Source organism: Pyxicephalus adspersus, chromosome 5, assembly GCF_032062135.1.
Source record: "Pyxicephalus adspersus chromosome 5, UCB_Pads_2.0, whole genome shotgun sequence".
NCBI lineage: Eukaryota > Metazoa > Chordata > Amphibia > Anura > Pyxicephalidae > Pyxicephalus > Pyxicephalus adspersus.
In genome coordinates this window covers 111144400-111171170 of record NC_092862.1, presented here as the reverse complement: position 1 = coordinate 111171170, position 26771 = coordinate 111144400, and the positions used below count along the sequence as shown (strand labels likewise).

Genomic DNA, 26771 nt, shown 5'->3' with positions numbered 1-26771 from the left:
CGTACGATTTACATTGAAAGGGCTTGTAATTATTAATTATAATACTAATTATTGCTGGTTTGTGAAATTTATATTTACTGTTTTTAGGTGTTTACTTGAAGTAGCTGCTTTGGCAAAAAAGTAACTTTAAGGTAAAATAATTTACACAAAATTCAGGTACATGACAATAAAGTCAAAGCAGAGGTTACTTTCAATTAAAAATCAAATGCTCGAGTATAAACCATTTTTCTTCTTAAAATGTTTCTCCTAAAAATATTAATGAGTGTTAGCGTAAAAAAGTTGTTTTACTGTAAATAAATAGTATATATTCTATTCTATAAAATGTAACATTACAAATTTAAAAGTTTCTGGTACAAAACATTGCAGAATAACGTATAGTTTATTAAATGTTAATTCTGACAAAATAAATGACAAACAAAAAATATGAAAATGAAAAATTATGTAAATAATAAGAATATAAAAAAGAAAAGAAAAAATGGCAGAAAAATAAAACCTGAGGGCAGAAGGGTGGAAGGAGAAAATTAGGGCTATTTATGGTTATGAATAGGTAAAATAGTAATGAACACTGCAAGTAGTAGAAGTGATTATTCCAATAAGAGGCTCATGTTTTGGTGCACAGTTTTGTTGTATGTAAAACCAACATTATTGCAATTTTTATTTACAAGGTAGAGTGTGTATGCTTGTTTTTCAATTGCTCTTTGTTCATTTGATGACAAAAAATGGTATTAAGAAAACCTCACATTTATATTGGCTACTTTTTTCTGCTTGTGGTTTACCACAAAGACTGAACTGTACGAAGCTGCTATTAAGCAGTTTGAAAGAAAAAAAATCAATGCAAGCAAATAAAAATTATGCTGAAATATAAATGTGACATTTAGCGGATGGAGGTTTGTTTCTTACCTTACGAGAATCATGCTCGTATGTGGAGAACCAAGGCTCTGCACTTCCCATCAGGTTTGAAAACAAGGCACTACAACAAAAATATCTAGATTACTAAAGGCAAATTTAGGCATGCTCTGGATGAGATTATGTACAAATATTTATAGTACAAGTTATTATAATGAATAATGATGCAGAATTTTTTTTAATCCGGGTGGGAAGAAACTGTAGGTGGGTAGCAGCCCCTGTGACCCAACTCCTCAGTTAACACCCAAAAACTGGTTACTGAAAAAAGCTGGGTGGTGCACCCAGCTAAAAGGCGCTGGGGAGAACACTGTACTACACAGCTTTATTGACACCTATGTGTTGTTGTATTTGGTTATTGCAATGTGTAGTAACACTGTAATTTTGAATGGCCCCTTAATGTTCATTTGTTGTGCAGTACAAAGTCCAACAGTGTTACAGAAAAACACCAATAACAACCAATACTACAACCTGCAAAAACATGTTTTTTTTATACTTATACATACTTTATGAACATGCAAGTAAAGCAAATAAATATGGCTTCATGTTCATCGAGTGAAAAATAATTTTTTTGATCATATTCCCCTAGCAGGTCTCATTAGTCAAAAACAAAAAAACTATCACAGGTTATAACTTTATTTTCCTTTACTATACTGCCAAGATCTGGACCATAAGTGACCAATATAGTAAGAATATTCAGGAAAAATTGATTATGTTTTAACTGCTGATGAACCTGCAGGAAATAAAGGTGTGAATGTTTTCAAACTTACTAGGCATCATGTTCCAGGTAATGAGGATTTAACAGTACCTTCATTTCTTCACTAAAGAAAAAAAAATATATAAATATAATACAAAAATACTGCGGCTAAAAGGTCATATCTAAAACAGTGGTACATTTTGTAATCTAAACCAGACTTTCTCAACCTTTGGAAGGAACCCTGGAAACAGCCTTCAAGTTTTAGGGAACCCCCGCTAGTGATTATTCTAAAACTTACAATACATTAACTTGTTGGTCAGTGGGAAGATTGTTCCTTATTTTAATGTTCAGTAATAAGAATGTCCCCTGAAGCAGAAATGGCAAAAGCAACTCTTAGAAAACTTTGGATGAATCCCAGAGTTTCACAGAACTAATGATAAAATTCCAACTACATATGGCCATCCTAATTGTAAGCTACAGTCAGTGATATGCAGAAACCATGTGAAACCATGTGAAACCATGTACAGGCACCGCCATTCTCAGCACACAGCAACAAAGTATTTGGGCAAAGGTACTAATCAGGTAACAGTTTCCTGTTCATCTCATCTTCATTAGGAAAATACTGAGTGAAATCTGTTCTAATATTTCGAAATAAGTGACTCAATATAAAAGTGCTTTCCCTATACCCATTATCTTTTTTTCAGTACTACAAGGAAAAATGAACATCCTCTATAATCCTGCACATAAAGTAAATCTTTGGTTCAGATATATACATATTAATAAGCTTTTTCAGATAAAATTCAGAAATGCCAGTATCTTCTATATTACAAAAGAATAGTTATTTTTCAGCTGCTTGTTTTGGAACAGAAGAAATAAAAAGCAGCTTTTTCCTCCAAGCACATGTGACAATCATTAATCCTCTTGTTATTAGTGAAGAATAAATGAAGTAACATTAATCAGTGGTACCTAAGCATTGGCATTTATTACTGCCAGATAAGCAAAGAACTTGAGAGGAAGGAATCCAGTCAACTATGCTACTCCCAAAAGAAAAAAAATAACAATATAAACTTATGAATTATTATGAAAATATATAATGGCACAGAGAGAGAATATTAACCATTTATGGGTGTTATGCTATCCACAGGCAGGCCAGTTTAAAATAAATCGTTTTTAATAATATTTTCTCCACAATCCCTTTGATAACTTGCATGCCTATTATCACTGTGTAAACAATGTGTGATAGCCATGTATAGCTGTTGACAAAACATAAATTTATGGCAGGCTTTCTGATACCTGAAGATGTTTGAATAATTTCCATGCAATGGTGAACACAAAATAGCTCAGCAATATTTTAGCCATGTGTACTGCACACTGAATAAAGTTCAACTCGAAAACTGGTCCAAACACAAATTACTAGTTCTTATGATAATGAGCAAGGTGTTTTCGGTTAAATTTCTCATGATTAAATAAAATAAACATGACATTATTACAAAAAAAAAAAAACTACCATCCAGAAAAAGATGGTGACATTAAAGTTTGACAAACAAAAGTTAAAATAAGCATTATTTAAGGCAGAATCTAACTTTAAACATACTTCTTTTACCAGCTCCTTCTGCCTAAAAACTCTGCAAATTGAATGGCACATACAGAGTCCCTGGCATCACTCATTTGCTGGGAATAAGGTTGGGTGCCAACATCATGTAACCCATCAAAGAGCGATCATCAGTGCCCAGAGCATGAGCACAGGAAAAAGCAAGAAATGAACTGGTTTGGTATTGAATATGTGAATATTGTGATATCTACAGCTAAGTTCTAAGATTCTAAAAGTAACCCCATTTTTTTTTATTTTACGATGTATGATTATCAGATCAAATTGTTAATATGTTTTACATGCATATACAGGTATGCTACTGCCAAACTATGGCTATTTTTGTTAGTGTAGAGTGGATGGCAAACATTTTCCTCCTGTTTTTATTTCTTGTGCTTTTATTTCATGTGACACAGTTTGGGAAAGTTTTCTCCACTTCCTGTGACAGCTGTACAATTAAGTAGTAAGTTGTCATTGAAAAAGGAAATCACAGGCACCAATCAAAATACTGTCAGATGTTATAACCTTTTCCCTAAAAAAGGAACTGTCTGTTTCAATCTGTATCCAAAATGTTGGAACTTACCATTACTTTCTGTTCTTACATTCTTACAGGAACTGTTGTGAAATCTCCCAATACACACGACAAAAAAAACTGGCAGAGACTGTAAGCCCTCCCTATCTATGCAAAACTAAACAATATATTTTGGTTGGAGTTGGACTTGGAGTTAGAATGCAATCTTACCTGGGCTGTGCAGCTTCACTTGCGTGCATGAATGCTTGATGATCACAATGAAGTATAAACAATATAGGTGCCAACAATTCATGCATTCCCTAAAAAAAAACATGCAGAAAGCGGTGGTTACATAAAGACAATTAATGAGTGACAACTGCATGACTTGTAAAGGAGGTCATCCAGGTCACACTGGAGCAGAAATCCCTAGACAGAGGATCTTCAAGAAAAAACATTACTGACATAGAATGTCCTTTATACATCTGTTTTAGAGCAAAGGCCAAAAAACACAACTACTTTCCTCTAGCCAGGCTCCAGAAAATGATACACAGCAGGGTTCTCCCCAGGCACTTTTAGCTGGGCGCACCACCCGGCACTTTTCAGCACCCACCCGGCTGTTTTTGGGTGCTTACCAAAGAGTTTGGTCACAATACAGGGGCTGGCACCCACCCAAAATTTCTTCCCACCCGGCTTAAAAAAACTTCTAGGTTGAGCACTGCAAAGCAATATGTTTTCCTGTCAATGCTCTTGACTTCCCCTGGAGCCTTTTACAAGAGTGAACAAAAGGTATATACAATAAAGGTTATGTCATTTTAGGATTCATTGTTACAAAGGGTTTATTTTGTTAAAACGGCACAACTTTTCATTTTGGAAAAGTAGCCAAATAGGTAAAATAAATATATAAAGACTCAGCCTATTGTGTGGATATCACTTTCAGCTCAATACTCTAATAGAAAGCAGCATTATATATTTATATGTCTAAACTTTAAATATATGCAAATTCAGCTGTTTTGAAATCAATATATAATTTGCTTTGCAAAAATCTTTAGATGAAAAGTAATTATAAAAAATTAAACCAGTTTTCTTTATTAAGCTATTTATAAATTATCACTTCACACCAGCAAGAGCTTAATAGCAGTCTATGAGTTTTAGCTGCACATCTCTTTTAGCTCTAAACACATTGATATAAATGACTACTCATTTGTAAGCAGTGATATTTAAAGGTGGCCCAAGTTATGGGATTAAGGATCTGCAAATATCCCCTAAGAAAGATGTCTGATTGATTTTGTTTCTGCTCTTAGTTTCCTTCATGTCTTCCATTCTAGATATTAATGTTTATGGTACTGGCTGCACCTACACACATCTAAGAGCCATTTCAGACTTGCTGTTGATTGCAGCATTATACCGCAGGCTTTACTTTGCTCCCAAACTCTCCCATTCAACTAAATGAGAACAGTTTGGAACCATTTTGTGCACATGTTTGCAAGCTGGATGTGGTTGCAGTTGTTCCCAGTGCGGTTCCTGATAAGTCACTTTAGGCTGCACAGTTGCTTTTCATCTTCTGGAGGAAGAACTGCACCACATTTGCAAGGGCAATGTTTGCAAATACATAAATGCACCTGAAAGCAGCTACATATTAATCAACAAGTGGACCTGAACTTAAAGTGTAACTAAATAAATTGGTGGGTGGTCAGCTTCTGCCAAAACCAGCAAGTATGCACAGCTGCACGCAAGGAAGGCGCCCATCTTCACCACCTGCTCCATGGCGGACTTCTGTGAAGATGGCTATCCTCCCCATTTATTTGATGATTATATGATGCAAATCCTGTGCATGCATAGAAGATATATTATCCCCAGCGGCCGCACACAGAGATGAGCTCTTAACTATGTGACGAAAAGCATCATACAGTTTAGAGCTAAAACAAGGAGCCAGGTGTCTCTGCATGTCTCTTTTGTCAAATAATACTACCTTCTGATGTTTTTTTTTTTTGTTTTTTCATTTTTGGTCTGCTTTACACAGTGAATAATTGATATTCTATAGGAAACATCTAGAAATGGTAATTTTGCCCAGATCCCTCTTAAAAGATAGAAGTGAACTTCTAGGTATGTGAGGGTGCCTTACAGCTGCATATCTGAAGCATGAGGCATGGACTTTTGGAGTGACATTTGGAGTAGGGCTTGGTTATGTCACTACTTTGCTTCCTTTTACCAGAGGCTCAAACATTAGGAAATAAAAACATGCCTCCTACCAATATGGCCTTATCCACACAGAGGCCCAGCACAGAACAAGCCATGACAATTCAATAAAGGAGAAAAGATCAGCTGCATGGGGACCGCAGGCAACGGCTAGTCTTTTGCCTTGTGTCTGTGTTTTTTTGTGCAAAGTCGTTTGAGCAAAGTCCCTGTTTAGGTCCAAAAATTATCTAAATGGGTCATGAAGGCCAAATAGTAAACAGAAAAGGTTTACACAGCTTTTCTCAATGTTTTTAACCATTGAATTAACTTTCACATTCTTAAGGAACCCCTACTACAATGACTATATTCACAGCTCACAGTACATTTGCATTGTAGTCAGTGGGAAGAATGCCAGTAACATTGCAAGCCATTGGGAAAGATGTCAAGCCTAGAGATATCTCAAAAGATCATTGAATCATTGGTCACTTAATCTAATAATGGAGGCCCAAACTGCTCACTGCTCAAAGAACCCCTAGTGCCCTCTGGAAAAACCCTGGTTAAAAATCACTGGGTTATTTTCATGCAGTTAGGTTAATTGCCCTCCCCTCATAATTGCTGTATTAAAGATATATGACTATGGTAGGGACATTAGATTGTGAGCCCCTTTGTGGGACAGCTAGTGACCTTTACCTTGTAAAGCCCTGGGTAATATGTTGGCACTATATAAATAAAGTGAAATAATAATTAACACATGTGTTTAACTTGTTGGGCCCCATTAGCTTATAGCTTCCTATATTTTACAAAGACATTGAAGACTTTATAGTGCAATAAGAGGGCAGCAATGAAGATTACATGTGTATCCTGTTCTTTATGGGTTTATCCCTCCTTCAATGCTCTACTAATGCTTCATTGCTGTAGAAAAACTGTTAAAAACAGGTTCCTGGTAAGTTTCCATGTTGCACCTATTTACTCTTGATGTGATACTAGCACTGTTAAATAAAATCACACTTTTAAACTCTTGAACCAGCCTGTCCCAGCATCATTAAGCATATGATCTTTTTTGACAGTTAAGTGAATACCTAGAAGCATAAACAACATAAACCCTACATAGGATGATAGCCAATCAACAACCACCATCAAGCAACACCACTGTTTTTTTTCCTAATTATGGTAATCCCTGTTACTTATCAGTAAGATCAGCATTAATTAAGTGGCAAAGGTATATTAGAATACATATTAAAAAAGAAAAAAACATAAACATAGGCATGAGGTGTCTGTTTTTTTTTACCACTATAGGAGTTAAGACTGCAGCAAAAACAAAAGAAAAAAGAAAGCAGAGGTAAAGTTTTCTTTTTGTCAACAGCCTGTAGGCTCGCAAAATTGAACCTGTTCTTTATATGCCTGTGTTCATTTAGCCCACCAAGCAGTCTTTATTAAAGCTGGAGCATCAGGCAGTCAAAGTTCATTAATACCATTTATGTAATCTATGCAGTTTCAATTAACTCAGCAAGACACTCTACTGCATGATAAGAGTCTCATTAATTCAATAAAACCCCATAACTATTAACAATATGGTCTATGTTAAACGGGGTGTCACCTACTACAAAATAATGGCTTTAACAGCTTGTGAGGAGACTTAAGTTTTTCTTTTCTTTTAAATGTTATCGACTTTAAATATTCATTCCTTATGCAGAAAGGTGTTATTTCTCTGTAAGGCATCTTTGAGATATCAAACCCAAGCAGGGGGTAATTAAGCTGTTTTAATTCTTACCCAGTAATAATATTACTTTCTAGTTCAGTAAATGACAGACTTTGTTTAAAATTATAATCGGTTCCCCACTTCAATGCTTGACGTGCCTGGGGTGCATTCACTTAACGCTGTGGGAATGGACACCGTTGAATAATTACGACCAAGTGAATTTATAAAAAGAAAAAAAAAATAGAAAATAAAAAAAAATTGCTCACCATTAATTTTTATTTGGCTTAACGATTCGCTTTTGCATCGCAGTTAACATAGCTAGAAAATATGCATTTTCTAACTTGTTTATTGCTTAGTTAACGTAATTTGATTTTGGAAAGTTCTTTAGTGTCTTCTCCCAATGTTCTCTGTCGAAAACTAATACAAAAACGGCATTAACGTTAAAATGAGGCTCTTCTAGCAGGCTCCCTAGGATCCTCCAAAACTTTGATGGCTGTTAAATATAGCAAAGTTCTGTTGACTCTTCTCTAACACGGATTGGAATACAATTCTTCTTTCAGCCTTTGCTTTTTAATGTACTGGGGATTTAACATGTTACTTCTTTAACATTTATTTAAACATTCACAGGGCACTGACTGGCCAAATCGAGGAAGCTGTGAATGTGTCACCTAGGTTTCTTACCTACATATGGAAAAGTGGAGAGATCATTTTTTTTTTCTCAAAATCTTGTTAACTTATGCTCTGGGTACCAAAGCCTAAAAGTTTTGTAGAACTTTGGGAGGGATAAAACTTCCATTTCGTTTGTTTCAGTTGTCCACAGTCCTTTATACATGTGGGTTTACTGATGCTCAGGGCTCTTTTTTTCTGCTTTGAGACACTGCTGTTGGGTGAAAAGGCTGACTGCTGAAAGGTCATTAAAAAAGTTCAAGTGCTGCCTGATTATTTTTGGGGAACCCATTAGGGCAAGTTTGAAGATGTTTTGTTTTTTTTTAAATTGCTATGCAACACACAAAGTGCTTCCACACTGAAAACTGTTTGTTTGCTGCCATGCTAAATAATGAAGAGACGTGAAGGGCAAACCTACTGGAATGATCTTGGGTGTCCTTGTCTTGCATAGTATACTGCTGCCAAAACCAGGTGAGCCCGTCCTCTTTTATATATATGTACGTGTGTGTTTGTGTGTGTATATTTATACATATATTTTTATTATAATGCAAAAACTCATAACAGTGGTACATACATAGAGAAGAGTAACCTCCACATGCAAACCCCATTTCCAAAAAAGTTGGGACAGTAAAATCTTTAATTTGGAATTCTGTGAAACAATAATTCTGTAGTGTCTAAAATACATCAGCCATGCAAAACTAAAATATAGTTTTGAGAATACTGGTTCTTTAACCCTAAAGCAGCTCTTAACAAAACATGTTTTATTATTTTGGATACAATTGGGATGGGACAGGGGGCCTGATTTTTAAAAACTCTCCAAGGCTGAAGAGGATACACTTTCCACAGTGAAGGTGGGTGATTCAGCAAACCTGGAATATATTTCCAGGTAATTTGCTATTTGTTAGCAAATGTTTTCAATCCTGGACCACATTCATTACAGGTTTGCTGGATCACACAGCTTCACTGATGAAAGTGTATCTTCTCCAGCCTTGGAGAGCTTTATTAAATCAGGCCCAGAACCTCAGGTTCTGGTTGGCAGACAGGTTTGGTTTGGTTGGCTCCAACCCTATTAGCGGGGTTTTCCTCACTTCTTCTGATGACTTTGTATCACAGTAGCAGGAAGTCAGGAGAAATCTTAATAACTGTTTTTGGAGAAACCAATACAGCACACTTTGTTAGCTGACTGGTGAGGAACTGTGCAAGTTTTTTGTTTTTTCATATATATATATATATATATATATATATATATATATATATATATATATATATATAGCCTGATTTCATAAAGCTCTCCAAGGCTGGAGAGGATACACTTTCATCAGAATATATATATAATTATGGTTGAAATTCAGCTTTAACAAATATTTGTAACTAAAAAAAACCTGAAGACTAGAAATGCAAGTCATTATTTTTCCTATTGATCCCTACTGACCACATTAAAGAAACAAGATGTTTCCTATTAAATATAACGCACAGTGCAGCAATAATCAATAAGACACTGTATTATATTGCATCTGCATATGAATAATATTTATCTTACCTGCTTATAAAGCAAATGTTCATTTTCTCTGGCGTAGCAGAAAAGTACATCAGTAAGGATATTTCTTACATTCTCCTGCTGGAAGAACTGCATTTCTGGAAAGCTGGAAGATGAGTTTTCAAAAAAAGTATTGATAACTGTAAGTGGCTAAACCTAAACGCAAGCAAAACTTAAAGCTGGACTCTGGGTGCAAAAACTTTTATTTTAACACATTTAATATTCACCACGAAGGATAAAAATTCACTTTGAGTGCACTAAATAGCTTTGCAAATCAAGATAATAATAATATAGCAGAGACATAATTACTGTGCTGCACATAACTTGTGGAAGGAACCCAACAGGTTACCTACTACAGGCTGCCTGCAGAGACTTACAGGTGGGCAGACAGAAGACCAGTATTTCTGCTGCAGTGACTGGTCCTAACTAAAGGAAGCATCTGTACAAAGAAAACATTTAATCCTGGAAAAAAAATTTGTTTTATTTTTAATTTTAGGGTTTCTGTACTGCATCAGTACAGAGTTGCTTGGTAAATATGTACAAGGTTTCAATAAAAGATCAAGATAAACCTACAGACTTATAGTTAAGACACAAAGAGTAAATTCAGATCTTCCTTTGAATTGCACAATCCCTTGTACTCCCCACAGCTGGCACATTGCCTGCCTTTTGAACAGTCACACCACAACTCTAAAAGAACATTGTACAGCTGGGTCACTGAGGAGTACCAGTACTGGTCACTGCTGCCCTCATTTATTCCCTATGGAGCTTCCGCAGGGAGATGCCACCATGTAGTGGAAGAGGTAAATGCATCTCAAACTTACTGCAAATGTGAACCTTGCTTAAGCCTTAAGTGAAGTCTCTGGGTACATGAATATACTGTAGTAAAAATGTGTACAAAAAGTACATTTTCTTTCTAAGATCAAAATACAAATATATGAGAATATTACATAAACATAAAAACCTTTCCCTGTTCTTTTGGGGGGAAAAAAGATGTTTGACTATTTTGATTGGTCACAAACTGTGTAAAAAGGCAGCAAATGTCGTCTTATTCGTTTAGGCATAAACCTAATCCCAAAGCTTAAAAAGCTTATTTTACATCCATGCACACTTAGAAGACAATGTAAGTTTAGATAAATAATTAAAAAAAACAATGATTTATTTTACAGCAACGGTTGGCATAATCAGTTTTCTTATAGCCATGAAGGGGGTCTTTTTTTTTTTTTTTTTTAAAGTAACTGGGTGCAAACAGGTGAATGGCATCCTATGTTTGTTAGTGCTAGTGCTTACATTTTTAAAAAAAGTGCTAGTGCTTACAGGAAAAAAAAGAAAAAAGGTTTTCCAGTGCTGCAGCTGAGGGCTGTTTAAGGCCAAGATGCAGTTTTATTAACCTCTACCAAGTTAAACACTAATTGCCAGGGAGGTCCTGTAAAAACAAAATAATGCATACAGCTCTATGACTGTCTATGGTACAAGAATGTGTTTTGCCAAAAGGTTGCTAATTACAATGATTGCTTTTATTCTGAACTATAAGTGATACCATAATCTTCTCATCAACTCCTACCAAAAACTATAACATTTAGAAGAAATAATATTCCCTGTTATGCAAAAACTCTTATCAATTCTAATGGCACTTTTACTGAGGGATCTGAACATATCATGTGCATCTTAGAAATAAGAATTATAGTAAGTGTTTTCAATAATAATGTTGTATTTAAAAAAAAAAAAAGTAATTTGATACTTACGTTCTTTTAACATCCTGTTCTACCATTGCTCGTAGCTCTTTATCTTGAAAAAATTTATTCCAGAGGCTCTGGAAATATAAATTGCACACAGTGTAAATTACTTAAAAGTTCCATTTGTTTTTCAAGTTCCAATTGGAAGGACTGTTTTTACAGTGGGTTTAGTTATTAGGGCGCCACAAAAACCAAAGTTTAAAGGGTTCTCTTTAAAACAGGGAATCAGACATTCCTTCAAAAAATCCCTTGTGGGAATCAAATACTGCCATTAAGACACATAGACCTGGAAGATTTTCAGTTGTCTTAAAAAAGGTTAAATTTTACCTGCTTGCCCTTGTGTTTAGCTTTTTTTTATTGATAGCGTTATTTAGTCACATGCCTTTCAGGGGCAAACACCAGGTTTAAAAGGGTGCCTTTTCAGCTTTGCCTTTGATATTTCAAAAACGATTCTAACTAAGCCCCCTACTAATTGGATGCTTAATATAATGCAGTGAGAAAACTAGGTCTTAGGTAGTCCCATACTTACAGGTATAATGGCAGCATATGTGCAGATACCCTGACGCCTCTAGCAAGAGGACAACAAATTATGGTATTTCTATATGAAGGGGTTCTTTACAGTAAAGTATGGAAAATCTTCAAAAGGAGCAGGTTCTAGCCCCCTTGCTTGGATAGATATATTTAAATGGATGGGTGTGTTTTTAAATGCAAAATTTGTCAATTCTGTTAGGAGATAACAAGAGATAACATTGTAGATTGTTGCTTCAGAGACTAATGCCCTTTGGAGATCAAAAAGGACCAACTTCAGGTATATAGTTCTGAGGATGTAGTAATATGAAAAGAAGTTTGATTATTTAGATTATGATTATGGGTCAAGTTTGATTATGTAGAATAAAACATGCTTTACCCCAACATGCTTTTTTAACCAAATCGTTTACTCTTTTATACCAAACTTTCTCCATCTATTAAATCTCATATCCAACAGAAAAAAAACACTCCAGTCATTTTAACTGACCATATTTTAATCATGAAATCTGTGTGGTCAGGTTTGCAAAAATGTTTTACCGAATCTCTCTGTAGCCCCTTAAGTTTCCCTTTACTCCCCTGTGTTGAAGTATATAATGACATGGAATGGCTTAATTCATGAACTTCCAAGTTACTCAGAGATCCACTTTAAATATCAAAACAAAGACTACTTACCCCCTCATCCTGTGACAGTGGATTGTTTATCATTAGGTCCTGCTGGCCAGCAGCATTTCGAGGATTTGTGATATGCTAAAATAAGACAAACAGGACATCATCCACATATTCATTAAATAAACAATGTTTCTACTTAGCACTTAATAATAGCAGAAATATCACTTACTATTTCCTTAATCTTTTTATACCCTGTTCTTAATTCTTCCGTTTTAGTTATCCATTGGCTTCTGTCTTGGGGTAAAACATTTAGAAACAGCTGCCAATAAAAAATGGAAATGTGTTACAAACAAGCTTAGGAAAGGACATAAATTACCAAGGGAAACAATACGGTACAGAGAAAAGAATAGAGGAAGAATATTGCAGCAGAGAGATGAATGACACAGATGATATGTTTGATAGGTGGCACTCTAGCATAATTTGTTCTTCAACACTAGTATCCGGTGTAATGGAGTTAATTATACTTATTCCTGTTCCCTAGTTTGCACATATTCAGAATTGCAGGCTTGCCTCACTTTTTGCCCTATGTGTCCTGCTTTGCAGTCTTCCCATCTACAAGGAAATCTTAGACATATGGTGGAATGATGTACTGTGTCCTGTAAAAAAACTTCCCAGCTGAACATCTGTAGATCAGCAACAACAAAGAAAATCTTTTTATACTTTATACTTGACTGAGCTTGGAGCTTGACATAGCATTTTATGATACCTTATTAAAATAGGGCAAGTGTATCCCTAAAACACCGAAAAGTCAAATACGATTTCTATTCTCAATTGCTGGCCTGCAGAAGTACTAGATTGGGAAGGTTTTGTATATAAGTCTAACACTTTTCAAGTAAACTTTTTAGGTTTTATGAACTTGATGTTACCCAAAGATCAGTGAAGTGGCTTTGATATGCACCTTTGGGAAGCTTAGGTTTTTCTGATGGGAACCTCGGTAACCCCAAATTCTAAAAAGTACCTAGTATGTCATTTCTAACTCTTGCACGTCAAACCAACAGTAAATCTCTAAAGAAGAACGGGGAGCACGGTTGGCTTAGTGGTTAGCACTCTCACCTATGCAGCACCAGGTCATAGGTACGAATATCAGCCAGGATACTATCTGCAAGAAATTATATGTTCTCCCCATGTCTGCAAGGGTTTCCTCTGGGCACTCCAGTTTTCTCCCATATCCCCCAAAAAACATGCTAAATCAAGTTAAATAGGTTTACCTCAAAAATTGGTCTTAAGCTACGTACACACGTCAGATTTTTATCGTCCGATAATCGGCATCGGCCAACTATCGGGCGAAAATCTGCCGTGTGTACAGTCGGTGTCGTCCATCGTCCGGACGACCGACCTGCCGGATCCACGGACGATGGACGACAGCCGATCCTAATGAAAGGGAAGGGGAGAGCGCGCAGCAGGGTGCCGCTCCGTCGCTCTCCCCCTCCCCTCTCCATAGAGCATGAACGGTGCTGTATGTACAGCACCGTTCATGCATCGTGCACTCCCTTGTTGTTGGAAAGGATCGTGAAAGATCCTTTCCAACGACAAAAATTGCAAGTGTGTACGCAGCTTTAGACTGTGTTAATGACTTATGTCTATGGTAGAGATGTTAGATTGTGAGCCCCTTTGTAGGACAGTTAGTGATATGACTACAGACTTTGTAAATTACTTTGTAAAGTAAATTGTTGGCACTATATAATTACTAGTTATCCCCTACTAGTATCAAAACTACTGTACCTGAAACTAATGTGTTACAAAGTTTTAAATTCTTTCCTACAATGAAAGAATAGAACCACAGTAACAGGGGAAAAAAACAAAGCTGATTTGCTTGACATAGGTACTATCCAACAACATGTAGTGCCAGCTCTTATGCAGAAGTTTTCCTTTTAATACATTTAAATAGTTGAGGTATATTTAAACATTAGAAAACCTCAACAAGTGCAAAAAATGCTGTGGATCCCAACAAAAATGTGGTGTGTTTTCTTCTGCTCCTGTCATCAGCATGGTATTCAGTTCTCTCTGAGGACTAGAGAACACATTACTCTTGTTATGATGATGGGAAGGGAAGAAGTTTGGTAGTCTTGTCCTGGGGTAACAAGGCTACTCCACTGAGATGGTACAGTCTATAAGCTTAGTCACCCCAAGATAGTAATGCTGCTAGTAACACCCTATGTAAAAATAAAAAAAAAATGTCCGGAAAATAAAATGAATGTACTCACTATATGCCGACTGGTAATCTGCAATACATTTCATTTTGTTTTTGAGTTCAGGTACATCAACCTGGGGGGGGCGGTGAAAAGCTCAAATATGATTTTACTAGGTACATAGATGTGGTAGAGTGCTAATCCACCTGTTTTTTACAATTAAACTTTGGCAGGTATTATTCTATCCTGGCTAATCATTGTTAAAAATTATATTTGATGCCATATCACATAAAAATACCAATAAGTCACATCCTCCTCTATAATACCACTTTACCCAGAAGTACTATACACAAATAAACAAATAAAAATCTGTCACAGCTATTGTGGTATTTAAGTCATTATTTTAGAAAGGAAAATATGTTTTCAGGCCGACATCTGACTGTACTATCCTCTATGGCTGATTTAGATTAATTTTACGCAATGATTATGTCCCTTTTGGTATAAATTACAGAGGTATTAACCTCTGCAGTTTGCTATACCATCTGTTGACAAAAAATGGTATGCATGGCTGCCTATGAAAGATAACGCGCTTTGCACATATATAAAGCAGAAACACAAGCTAGAGTTGTAAGTAGAAGAATCTGATCAACTGTATCCAGGTTCATGAATGTCACATAACAAAGCATATCAGAACTCATATATGAAGTAAAAACTCTACTGTTATCACATCAAGTGTACAGGAAGATTATCAGATTTGTTGTGAGAGTACAAATAGTTCAGTCCTGGATTATAGTAGATGAATGAAGTTTGTACTGGGCTTGTCGACTTATTCAGCTTATATGAATAATAGTACATTGTATATCGTCGATGGTATATTGTATGTAGTCATAGGAGATATAGTTGAGGACCACTTTCTATTATAACAGTTCCCTTCATTAACCCTTCATTACACATTTCCAAAAGCCAATGATGGAAGGCAGAATGTTTTACTGCTCACTTCTTGTCTGTTTTGCAGGGTTTGGTATTTTTTAATAATAAATTTAACATAGAGAAATATTAGTGTTCAGAGAATAGGGTGATTAATCCATTTTTTCATCTAGCTAAAGGACTATGTATTATTTATGGCCTTTGCTGTGCTGTGTTTTGCTTCTCTTATTAAATGAGCTAATTCTTCCATAGGAGCCACATGTCTTGCCACAATAGCTAATCATTATGCAGCAAAGATAAAATAATTATGATAGGCATTATGGAGAATATTTCTAAATCAGCAAATGTGATTTTCACTGCAGGTAAATCAATCACTTCATTGAAAAACACATGCACCAGACTCACCTGCAGTGGAAATTTAGTGAATGTCAAATTCATTCCTTTATAAATAAAGATTTAGCTGAATAATAGAGAGTTTTTTTAAGAATTAGCCCACTCAGCAAAGGATATTTTAAGGCGTTTTTGCCCACTTTGGGTTATTAAATGAAGAAGTACCAAAATGTAAATGTAAACCCAATTACTAAAATCGAATATAAGCTTTAACATGTAAATTTTAGTGACGTAATAGTAAAGTAATTAGTAAAGTAATTTTATAACATTCCTAAATCTGCATCACTCAATAAAACAATACTTAGCGATCCAGCCACTAAGGCTCTTATTAGTGGTGGTCGGATAGTTCCGAAGAGTCTATTCCAGATTGGGTCAGAGCTATTCTGATCTCAGTTTGGAACTTGAACATCCAAAATTACTATAACTGCCAATGCCAGGTATGGTAGGCTCTTCAAGGTTAACAGTGGTCAGCCCCTATTCATGTATATAATGTTTTTATATGAAAAAATTGGTTAACTGGAGAATACCATGGGGAAACTTGGATTAGAGAGATTTGTCCATCGGAGAGTTAAAGGCTTACAAACTGAAAAAAAAGTTTTTGAAATTTGATTAAATATCATAGAGTAGCAAAGTAAGTACTGCCCATCCAATGAACCAAACAAGCATTCCTCCAGGGCATGGAGGGGGGTGTTGAAATAGATAATTTAGTATTCTTTCCACTAACCCTTTAATAGGCAGTAATCGCAGGGCAGATTTTGGGGTAGGAACACCATGAACAGGTTATTAGACACAAATGTTAAATAAAAGTCCCATTTTGTGAAGATATGTAGGTGCTGTAGCATAAATAACCCTGGCCATCTAAGGATAAAAGAAGGAATTAGAAGCTGCCAGCTATCTTGAATTTGAGAAAATGGCTAACTGACCCTCAGATATTTCCCTGCCTAGTTCTGCGTACCAATTCCTGGCGCAATCAGTGGCATGCCACAAATAAACCTTGCAATGTTTTCAGGAGGGGGTAAACATTTTCATAAGCACCAAAGTAAAGTAGTTTGTCTTTTTTGGCTCATTATACCCTTTCATTTTAATTTTGTGAAAAACACTGATAACTTGGTGGTTATAACTAAAATATTTTTTTAATTTAGAGTGTTAAAATGATCCACAAGAAGGGGAAGGCCATATCCCTCATTGCTTGTTTATTATTTTACCTGTAACTCATTAAAGGTAATGATATACTGTAAGCTATAGATATGAGCTAAAGATATGATTTTTACCAGAAGTTTACCCGAGACCTAAAAATTATTTAAAGAATTAGTCTGAGGTAAAAAAGTTGAAAAGACTGGACCAGAGGGACATCCATCATAAGCAAGTATGCCATGAACAATTACACACAAAAATGACCCTGCCATTCATTATAATGCAGTTCTGTAAAAGCCACATACGTTAAAGAGGAAGATAAAAATGTACTAATGCTGCTGCTGGTAGTGTTGAACGTTGCTCTAATGGGAAATCGACACCTCTTGTAGTGTCAATCTCCTGGATCCCCCACAGCTCTTTCCTCCCTCTGACCTTATATCACTTTAGGATACAGTAACTAATGTGGTAATCTAAAAAAATAGGTTTACATTTTAGTACAATATAAAATACATATATAATATAAAATGAATTATAAATGTAAAAAAAAATAAATACATATAATTATAAATATGTAAACTATATTCATATCTAATAAAAGATATAACATATACTATTTATATTATATAAATGTTCTCCCCAGTCCGTTTTAGCTGAGCGCACCACTCGGTACTTTTCAGTAACTGCCCGACTGTTTTTGGGTGGTTACTGATATGTTGGGTCACAATACACGGGCCCCAGCCTACAGCTTTTTCCCACCCAGCTTAAAAAAATCCCTGGGGAGAATACTCAATATATTGTACTTATATAATATATATAGCATTTTTATTTATATAAATCCTTATTCCAGAGCTAAAAGGAAGCATTTAAGGAAGATGAAGGCATGTTAAGTTTGGTTTCAAAAGAAGGACTGCCAATGCAAATAGCAGTTGTAAAGTCAAGTGTACTTGTCGCAAAGTGTACCCTGACAGTGTACATCAAGGTGCAATCTGATGGATGAAAACAATGCAGCAACGTACTTCTACTGAAAACTGTATTAAAGTACAAATCTAAAACATAAATAAATCATTAAATGTAAATTAATGAGACAATAAACATTTATGCCCAAACAAAGGCATATCATGTATCTTAAATACAGCTTTGTAGCACTTGGAAAAAAGATATAAAGATATAAGGAATGGAAAATAATTGTGTGTTTACAAGATCATTTATTTAAGATGATGATCATAATGAGGAGACACGAACTGTCCCTTGTCAGCATGTCTGGGATGCAGGATATTCACAAGTGTTATTAAGTATGACACAAAGTGGCTCGGCTTAGGAAGGTTTTAATGTGTTTTGGCATCAACATGTTAAGAACCAGTAAACCCTGAAATACAAAGCCAGCCTTATTTATTAGGCAAACATTCCCACAGTAGAACAAAACATTAAAATTTTTACATTTTGTTAAAGTGTATGAAAAGTAATTATTTTTTAAGTTAAGTAGTGAGTAATAAATTGATTAAAAACAGAAGTCCTTACCAAATTGAAAAGAAAAAGTTCAGAGTTAATATACATTTTAGGGGCCAGTTTACATGATGACACAATGGGCCTGATTTACTAAATCTCTCTCTTAAAGTATGGAGAAGATAGACTATCATGGGAGAACCTTGGTGAACCCATCAAACCTGGAAAGACTCTAATCCATGCTTAAAAACATTTGTCAAATATTAGCAAAAAAATGTTAAGAAATCCATTCCAGGTTTGCTGGACCAAACAGGTTCTCCCAGGACCGTCCCATGCAAGCTTGCAGAGCTTTAATAAATCTAACCCAGTACCTCACAAAGCACACCTTTTAAAAGGAATGGGCTGCAATGCACCTCAGTGCATGAAATTCGAGCAGGATGTCTCTTGAGCAATCATACAACTTTTAGGGACCTGTATAAACTTGGGTGTTTAATGCATGAAAAAGTCACAAACAATTAATATTATTACACAGTATTTATATAGCGCTGACATAATACGCAGCTCTTTACAAGGTCCATATTCATGTCACTAGCTCTAAGGGGCTCACAATCTAATGTTCCTCTCATAGTCATATGTCATTATTACAATTTAAGGTCAGTTTAGGGAAGAAGCCAATATTCCTGTTTTTAGAAATGTGGGAGGAAACCGGAGTACCCGGAGGAAATTCACACAAATGCGGGGAGAATCTACAAACAACCTTGCAGATAGTTTCCTGGCCGAACCTGGGACCTAATACTGCAAAGGCTAACCTCTGTGCCACCATGCTTCCCAATCATTTCTTATACTGGCTGTTCAAATGTGATCTAATGAAAAAGGAAGATCTTGGTGCATTAAAGTAAAACTAAACCCACATTACTCTAAACACCTCAGCTTTTTGTGCCAGAAACTAAGAGCGAATATCGTAGAAGGGACATTGCCTGTCCTTTTCTGCAATAATGACCTGCTTGATCATGGATTCTTATTCTCACTGATTGGTGGTTTCTGCATGAGCAACAAGTCAGTGCCTCACACAGAGCCAGGGAAAACATACAGAAGAGGACGAACTTGTTGCACCTGGTAGCTTTTGCAAGGAGGGGTTTTGATCTATGATCTATTCTAAAGCTATATTTTACTGATTTCTTGAATAGCAGACTTAAAATAAAGATGTGACAACCTTTACCACAGCACCATAACACTTACTTCCCTAACACCTAAACACTAATCCTTTGTGCCAGATCAATGTAACTTTTAATTCTTTAATTTACTTCTTTATTCTGCTCTAACACTTACATTCTACTTAAACCATCATTAAACTAACAAAAAAGTATGGAAATAAGCACTGCCTTCAATGAACAACAAATTACTGAAGAAAGAGGGGTGGCATAGCAGCAAGGTTACAAACATTTTTAGAAAGAAGTCAGGGACGGCAGGCTTAATTTTCTTAGGAAAGCCTAAAGGTGCGTACACACTTCCAATTTTTATCGTTCCAATCGAACGACGAACGATCGATTGGGCAAAAAAATCGTTCGTAAAAAAGTAACCAACGACGCCGACGAACGAGGAAAGTCGCTGGAAACGAACGACCGGACCGACGGATCGGATTGGACGACGATCGTTGAACATCGTTCGTGTGTACGGTCGTTCGTTGATCGTCCATGGTCAGAGCATGCGTGATGAACGAACGTCCGTTCACTTTCCTGTCGTGCACATAGTTCCTCTATCGCTCAAACGATCGTATCTATTGTGTGTACAATATCTACGAACGATCGTGTCGTTAACTCTATGTGCAGAATCGTTGCTATACGATCGTTCGTATATATCGTGCATGAACGTTCGTCGTTCGTTTTCCAACGATAATAATTGGAAGTGTGTACGTAGCTTAAGTCCTTCCTCAGACATGGTTAGTCACTCCTGGGCACACCATTTGCACCTGGAAGCAGTTTTAATAATATACTGAAGTTTGATGAATGCTTTGATGTGCAGTTGAGTGTGGTTCAGAGCACAGTAAGGCATTTTTGGCCATCTTCAGTCCTCCAGCAAAGCTGCAGTTGGAATGTGACCCCATTTAATTCAAGGGAAGCAGCTGGTCATGCAAGTGAGACTAAAAGGCTACAGGTCTAGGAACTTTAATGTAAACCCCTGCAACTATGTGCAAAAGCATGCACAAAAATAATGCACGCTGTAGTTTACCAAAACACCTACAATTAGCCTTCTTTTAACTCCTTATCATGCATTTATATTGTGGAGTGGTATTTGTCTATAAATACCATTCAAAGAAGAATTTGTAAGAGCATTTGTATCCTTCTGCACTACATTTGCAAAGATATGAGGAGACTCCGACACTGGTAAGAAATACTACCTCTCAAAGAGCGACAGTTGTAGAATCAGGCAATCTAGTATTGTTTATGCAAAATAAACATTTTACACCATACAACTCCTTTACAACTAGAAGCCACTCTAAAATATTTCTCTTCACTGAATTGAGATAGCAACTATAAAAATACAATTTAGACTACAGTATGCAAAATGAATGCCAAAGGGCCGCTTGTAGCCCCCCGGGCTGCAGGTGGCCACCTGTGATATAATGGGAAGCCATATTAACAACTTTAATGTACACAAAAACCAGGTTAAAAAAAAAACAAAAAACTTACTTTTTGTTAAATGATTATATAAATATATATAGTAATATATACTATTTAAATAAAAAATGAACTTTTCATTGCCTAAAAATCACAATAAAAACCAGCTCTGTGGTAACCAAAATATCCTGCAAATAATAATAAAGGATTCTCAAACAGTAGATTTAGTCGCCTGGAAAATCCTATGACTGCACCAGTAATCTTCAAGCACATCAGGTAAAATGTTGATACACTGCAACCACAAACTATAAATAAATATTTTCTCCTTACCTTCCAGCAAACACTCCGGAACCTGCTGCTTCTCAGCTGCCCATTAATCCCTTTCAGACGTATCGTTGCCAAATAATTGCTGTTTACAAAAAGTTCTTCCCACTCTTTGCTGCAAAGGAAAAGAAAAAAAAGTGGATATATTATATTTAAGTAACATATGATAGCAACATGCGGTATTTCGCAAGCGGGTATATTACAAAAAAACATTGTGGCATTTTTTTTTTTAACACTGATTTTATTCAAGCTCCGTTTTAAAACGCATGGTTGTCTTTTTTGGACACATTTCTTCTCAGGATTTAATGAATATGTAGATCGCTATAATTATGCCAGCTACTGAAATTCATAATGCCTATGGAGGCCATTCCATTTTCTCGAAAATGTTGGTACTGCAGTTCAGTGAATAAACAAGAAAAATGAATATTAATACGGGCATGATCATATTTCCGTTCGCACACTGTAGAGAGCCGCAACGGGCAGAATTATTGAGAGCAACTCCAGCTAATAACTATTAGCTTCTCGATAAAATATTTGCTTAAATTAAACCCCCCTCCTCCTTTTTTATCTTAACAGCAGACGGGCTGTTAAACATAACAGAGGATGGCATTATTTAACCGTTAGCGCTATTTACCACCGGAACGGCTCATACTTATTTCTACATGAGCAGGTTTAAATTTTTAACAGGTGCAGGCAAATTTAAATAAAAAAGCATCAAAAATGAAAAAAAAACCTCACTGTATAAACTGTTAAAAAAAAGGCAAGCTTGAGCACCTTGCAATACCTATGGCTGACTAGATAAACAACCTAAATATGCCTCCCAGGCTTACAGACACAAGGGGCCTAACACCTGTGCCTCATTAATATACAAGTAAATCTGCTCTACTGGGAAATGATTGGAAATTAATTGTCCCAAACCATTTACAGAGTTTGAACAAAAGAACTTGACTTGGCTTCTTTTCTGTGTCTCTGTGACATGCATGCCATGAATGACACATCATCAGCTGGAGAATAGTACGCAATGACCTGACTAGCTGATGCTTGTAACTTGTGTATGTACAATTAGATCGAACAAACAGGGGTCAGGTTCCTATAAAAAAAAAAATGTTCCTGCTTTTGAAGTAAAATCGTAGAAGTCTTTTAGACTGTCAGTTTGATTTGGTTTCTATGAGTTCCAGCTCTTCCAACCTCTAATAGGTTGTCATGCAAAAAAACCTATGTACACCCCATAGAAATGATTGGCATTGACTTTAAAGAAGCAAACCATAGATCTTTATTGAAACTGTGCCTAAAGATACAGGTGACATACTTGAATAAAACCTGGGGGAAAAATGTCTCTTCATTCATTTATTCAACATAAATGTCAATACATTTATTGATGTGTGGTGGAAAAAGTAAGTACACCCAAATTGCCCATTTTTAACACCATAAAACATTTCAATGGGTACAAATAAAGGCTTTGATTGGACCAATACAAAACCCTCCATCTTTTTCTTTTTGAGCCTAATTGTGGATGTGCTGAAGCGCTCTGGGCCATTTTTGTGTTGAAAAATTCTTCCCTGGTTTAGCTTCAAATTGAAATTTGAGCTCCGTATACAACAATTTGTTTAAAAAATAAAGACATAAATGAGACTGGAAACATGAAAAGGGAAACTAGAACCCAACAAGCTGGCTGGGTATGCCAATACATATTATTCATAGGCAATATTCCATAATAAATTACCTAAAATATAAACAAATATATATTTATCAATTTTATTTTTTACTACTGTCCATAATAAAAAAGGAATATTCATAAAAAATACTATACATCCCTGTACCTTGCTTTATATGATTAAAGCAGCCCCGGTACTTGTGTATATGTAACATGATTTTATTTTGATCAGATAACATGAACGCAAGACCAAAAGACAAACATATCTATGATAAATTCAGAATTATCTATCCCCATCAACAGCTTAGACATCTGCTCCTTAAAATCCTGGAGCATCAGATAGCTAAAATATTGATAATAGAATGATTATTTCCAGCAGTGTAGGACAGTTCCCTCTCTCTGGGCAGCAGATGGAAAGCTAGGTCAAGACTACAAAACTAACATGCAACAGCAGGCAGTTATATATTCACCCAGCAATTTTAATATATTTCCTTTTATATCTGTGAAATCTATATGAGAATTAGAGGATGAGTATTTAACCATTTCTCTTTTAAATAATATATATAAATAAGTAAATAATATGGTGAACTGCTTAAGTAAGAAAGTTATTCAATTTACAGTAGTTAAAGAGAACTATCACCTCTCTCTCAACCAGGGCAGTCACATATACTCCCCCATTCCCCCAATTCACTATGTTTATATCACCAGTATTCTCCTGTCATTGGTCACAGCTGCCACAAAAATACCCACTGTCAGAGATAAGAAAAGGTGTGATATACAGTTGACAGATTCCTTGATGTTTTATGGCGATTACGTGTCTAAGTGTTTAGGCTTTTACTTATGTGGCCAGACTTGTTTCCTTTCTTTTACAAATAGAAATTATTTTAGCTGTTCTGTAACTTTAGGCTTTTCCTGAACTTTTCTTTCTATTTTGTAAAGAGTAGGGGAAAGTTAAAACTGCCATCAGTTTTCTTGCCATCTGTGTTTTATTGGGTACATTTTCCCTCAATTTCCTGTCCTGTACACTCTACAGGAGGGGAGAGGATATCTTTCTAATGTGAGACAGTTGTCACAGAACAAGTATTCCTATTAGGAAATTTCCCCTTCATTCTTGTTCTGGAAACAACGAAGGTTTGCATTTATCTTCACTTTTATTTTTATTGGTAATCAGGACAAAAGTTGGAGAAAGTAATTCTCCCTACCTAGGACACAGAAAGCAATTAAACCTAAAACAAGTTTTAAACCAAGGTTCAAAAAGTATACAAAAAGTTTTACATACCAACATTTTCCCCTAGCCTTTAATATTCTATAAGTATACAATACATGTGTCACTTTTTTGAACAATCTTTTAAGTTACTAATCCTTAAAAACTAGATGGTGTTACATGGTGTGTGCACATGGCTAAAGGTGTTAGCTGTATCTTTATGCTTGCACTTGCTCTAGTTATCTTATTAGATTTTCACTACAGGTAGTCCCCAGGTCACAGTCCAGATAGGGACTGTAGATTTGTTCTTAAGTTTAATTGGTATGTAAGTCGGAAAAGGTACATTATTTTAATAAATGCAAGTTTGTCTCAACATATTATTAGGCAGCATGGTGTCAGTTTCTGTATAAAATCAGTTAATCAGAAACAAAGCAAAAAGAAAAAAAATCTTTATGGAGCCTAGACATGCATTACCTTCTGGAGCAAGCTGTGCTTTGATATGCAAAAAGTGCAACAACTGCAGAGTTGTCTTGCTCAATAAAGAGGTACAAAAGGTTGCAGAAAGAGCTCATCCCCCTAAGACAGGCATGTCCAAAGTCTGGCCTGGGGGCCAATTGCGTCCCATGTTTAGATTTCCACCGGCCCGTAGCCTCTGTCATCACAGGGAATCCCCTACGTCATTATGGTGGGCGTGTGCTGTGTGGGACCTGCAGGGACCACACCCACTCTGATTGCAAGAACGTGCTCTGCACTCCGTGCACAGGGCATCCCTCATGTCACCCTGGTAGGCGTGTGCTGTGTGGAACACGGGCAGACCACGTCCACACTAACCCTGGTTAGTGGTCGGCCCCCACACATTTTCATCTCACTAAATCTGGCCCTTTGCAAAAAGTTTGGAAACTTCTGTCTTAAGATCACGACAACCTCAACAACAGATTTCATCTGCAAGTAATGCAAACTGCCCCCCTCCAAGCATCCATTCTGCACACAGTGAGCAGGGAAGCCTCAATCGTAGCTAGGAGGCATCTGTGTGTCGGATGTCCTTAACCCGGGGACAACCTATACTGTAGAGAGAAGGTTACAGAAGCTTAGGCTATTAGTGTCAACCAATCAGGCTCTGTTGCTGGCTTGTGCCAACCTCTTCTTACCTCAATCAATAAGTTTTAATTTCACACTAACAGAATCAAACATTGTATCAAGAGAAGGCATATTGAACATACAACTGGACTCACTAAGTAAAATTCTTGTTCTTCTCTGCTAGTAGTTCTAATTCAGAAGTAAAAACTCACAGAAGATGAACTTTAAGTACATAGTACCATTATTCCAGCAACATAAATGCATGAACAGTAGTGACAGAATTGATAGCCACTCGAAATGCTGTAGCAGACAGGGTTTCTATCTGGAATTTTTAATATGCATACATACTACTACATACATATGTTACTGACAATGTGAAGTTGGTGGTGTGACGCTCCAGACAGCTTTGCTACCCTAGGCCATGATATTGGCTATACAGAAATCTGGTCCTCTCTATACTAGTATACATTTCTATTATGTTTAAAAATGGTTCCAGTAAATCAACCCATTAAATGTCGCTGGATCAACTGCGCATATATGGTTTTATTTGGGATATGCTGCCTTGCAGTATGTTTAGTTTCATAGTGGTTGAACTTGAGAGACTTTTTCTCAACCTAAATATAAAACACAGGGGATGGTTAGAAGGGCAATTTAAAATTTAAAAATGAAAAAAGCAGAGTTTAAATGTCCTAATTTAGGAAATTATGAAAGCTGCTAATCCATGGAAGAACGTAATGTGTCCTTATAAATGTTAAACAAACTTTAAAAAGGAAACTTTTGTTCTCACCTGTTTTAACATATAAATTAGTTGAAATCATTGAACTAGGGAATTATAAAAGAGCAATTTACATAGAATCCTAATGCATCGGGGACATACCAACATTAGAAAAAAAAAATCTTATAATAGTGTCTATTCTCAAAGTAAAATGAAAAAATTAAGGTTTGCTATGTTACAGGGTACATCTAGAAATGTTAATTGTGCCCAAATAGGACACTAAAAATGCACTTTTTGTCCTAAATTTCTACAATAGCACTGTTCAACTTGGTATGTGTGGGTACCTAGACACTTCTTTATCTACAGACTCATAACTGTATTTCTGAGGTGTTTGATCCCCTCAGGGCATTTGGTTTGAGAGGTGGTAATGTCATTACTCTTCTGCTCACT

The 26771-nt window shown here is 36.0% G+C and overlaps 1 protein-coding gene across 7 annotated transcripts in view; it reads right to left on the bottom strand.

The window, feature by feature from the left end:
• TBC1D5 (TBC1 domain family member 5) overlaps nt 1-26771 on the bottom strand; it is a 307439-nt gene that overhangs the window by 116932 nt on the left and 163736 nt on the right. For all 7 annotated transcript variants that reach the window (XM_072412436.1, XM_072412442.1, XM_072412441.1 and 4 more), the window contains 8 exons: nt 21678-21786; nt 12876-12965; nt 12710-12784; nt 11519-11586; nt 9780-9882; nt 3931-4019; nt 1674-1724; nt 901-970 (listed from right to left, as the gene is read on the bottom strand). In XM_072412436.1, the coding sequence (XP_072268537.1) occupies nt 901-970; nt 1674-1724; nt 3931-4019; nt 9780-9882; nt 11519-11586; nt 12710-12784; nt 12876-12965; nt 21678-21786 (655 nt within the window). The remainder of the gene's footprint in view (nt 1-900; nt 971-1673; nt 1725-3930; nt 4020-9779; nt 9883-11518; nt 11587-12709; nt 12785-12875; nt 12966-21677; nt 21787-26771) is intronic.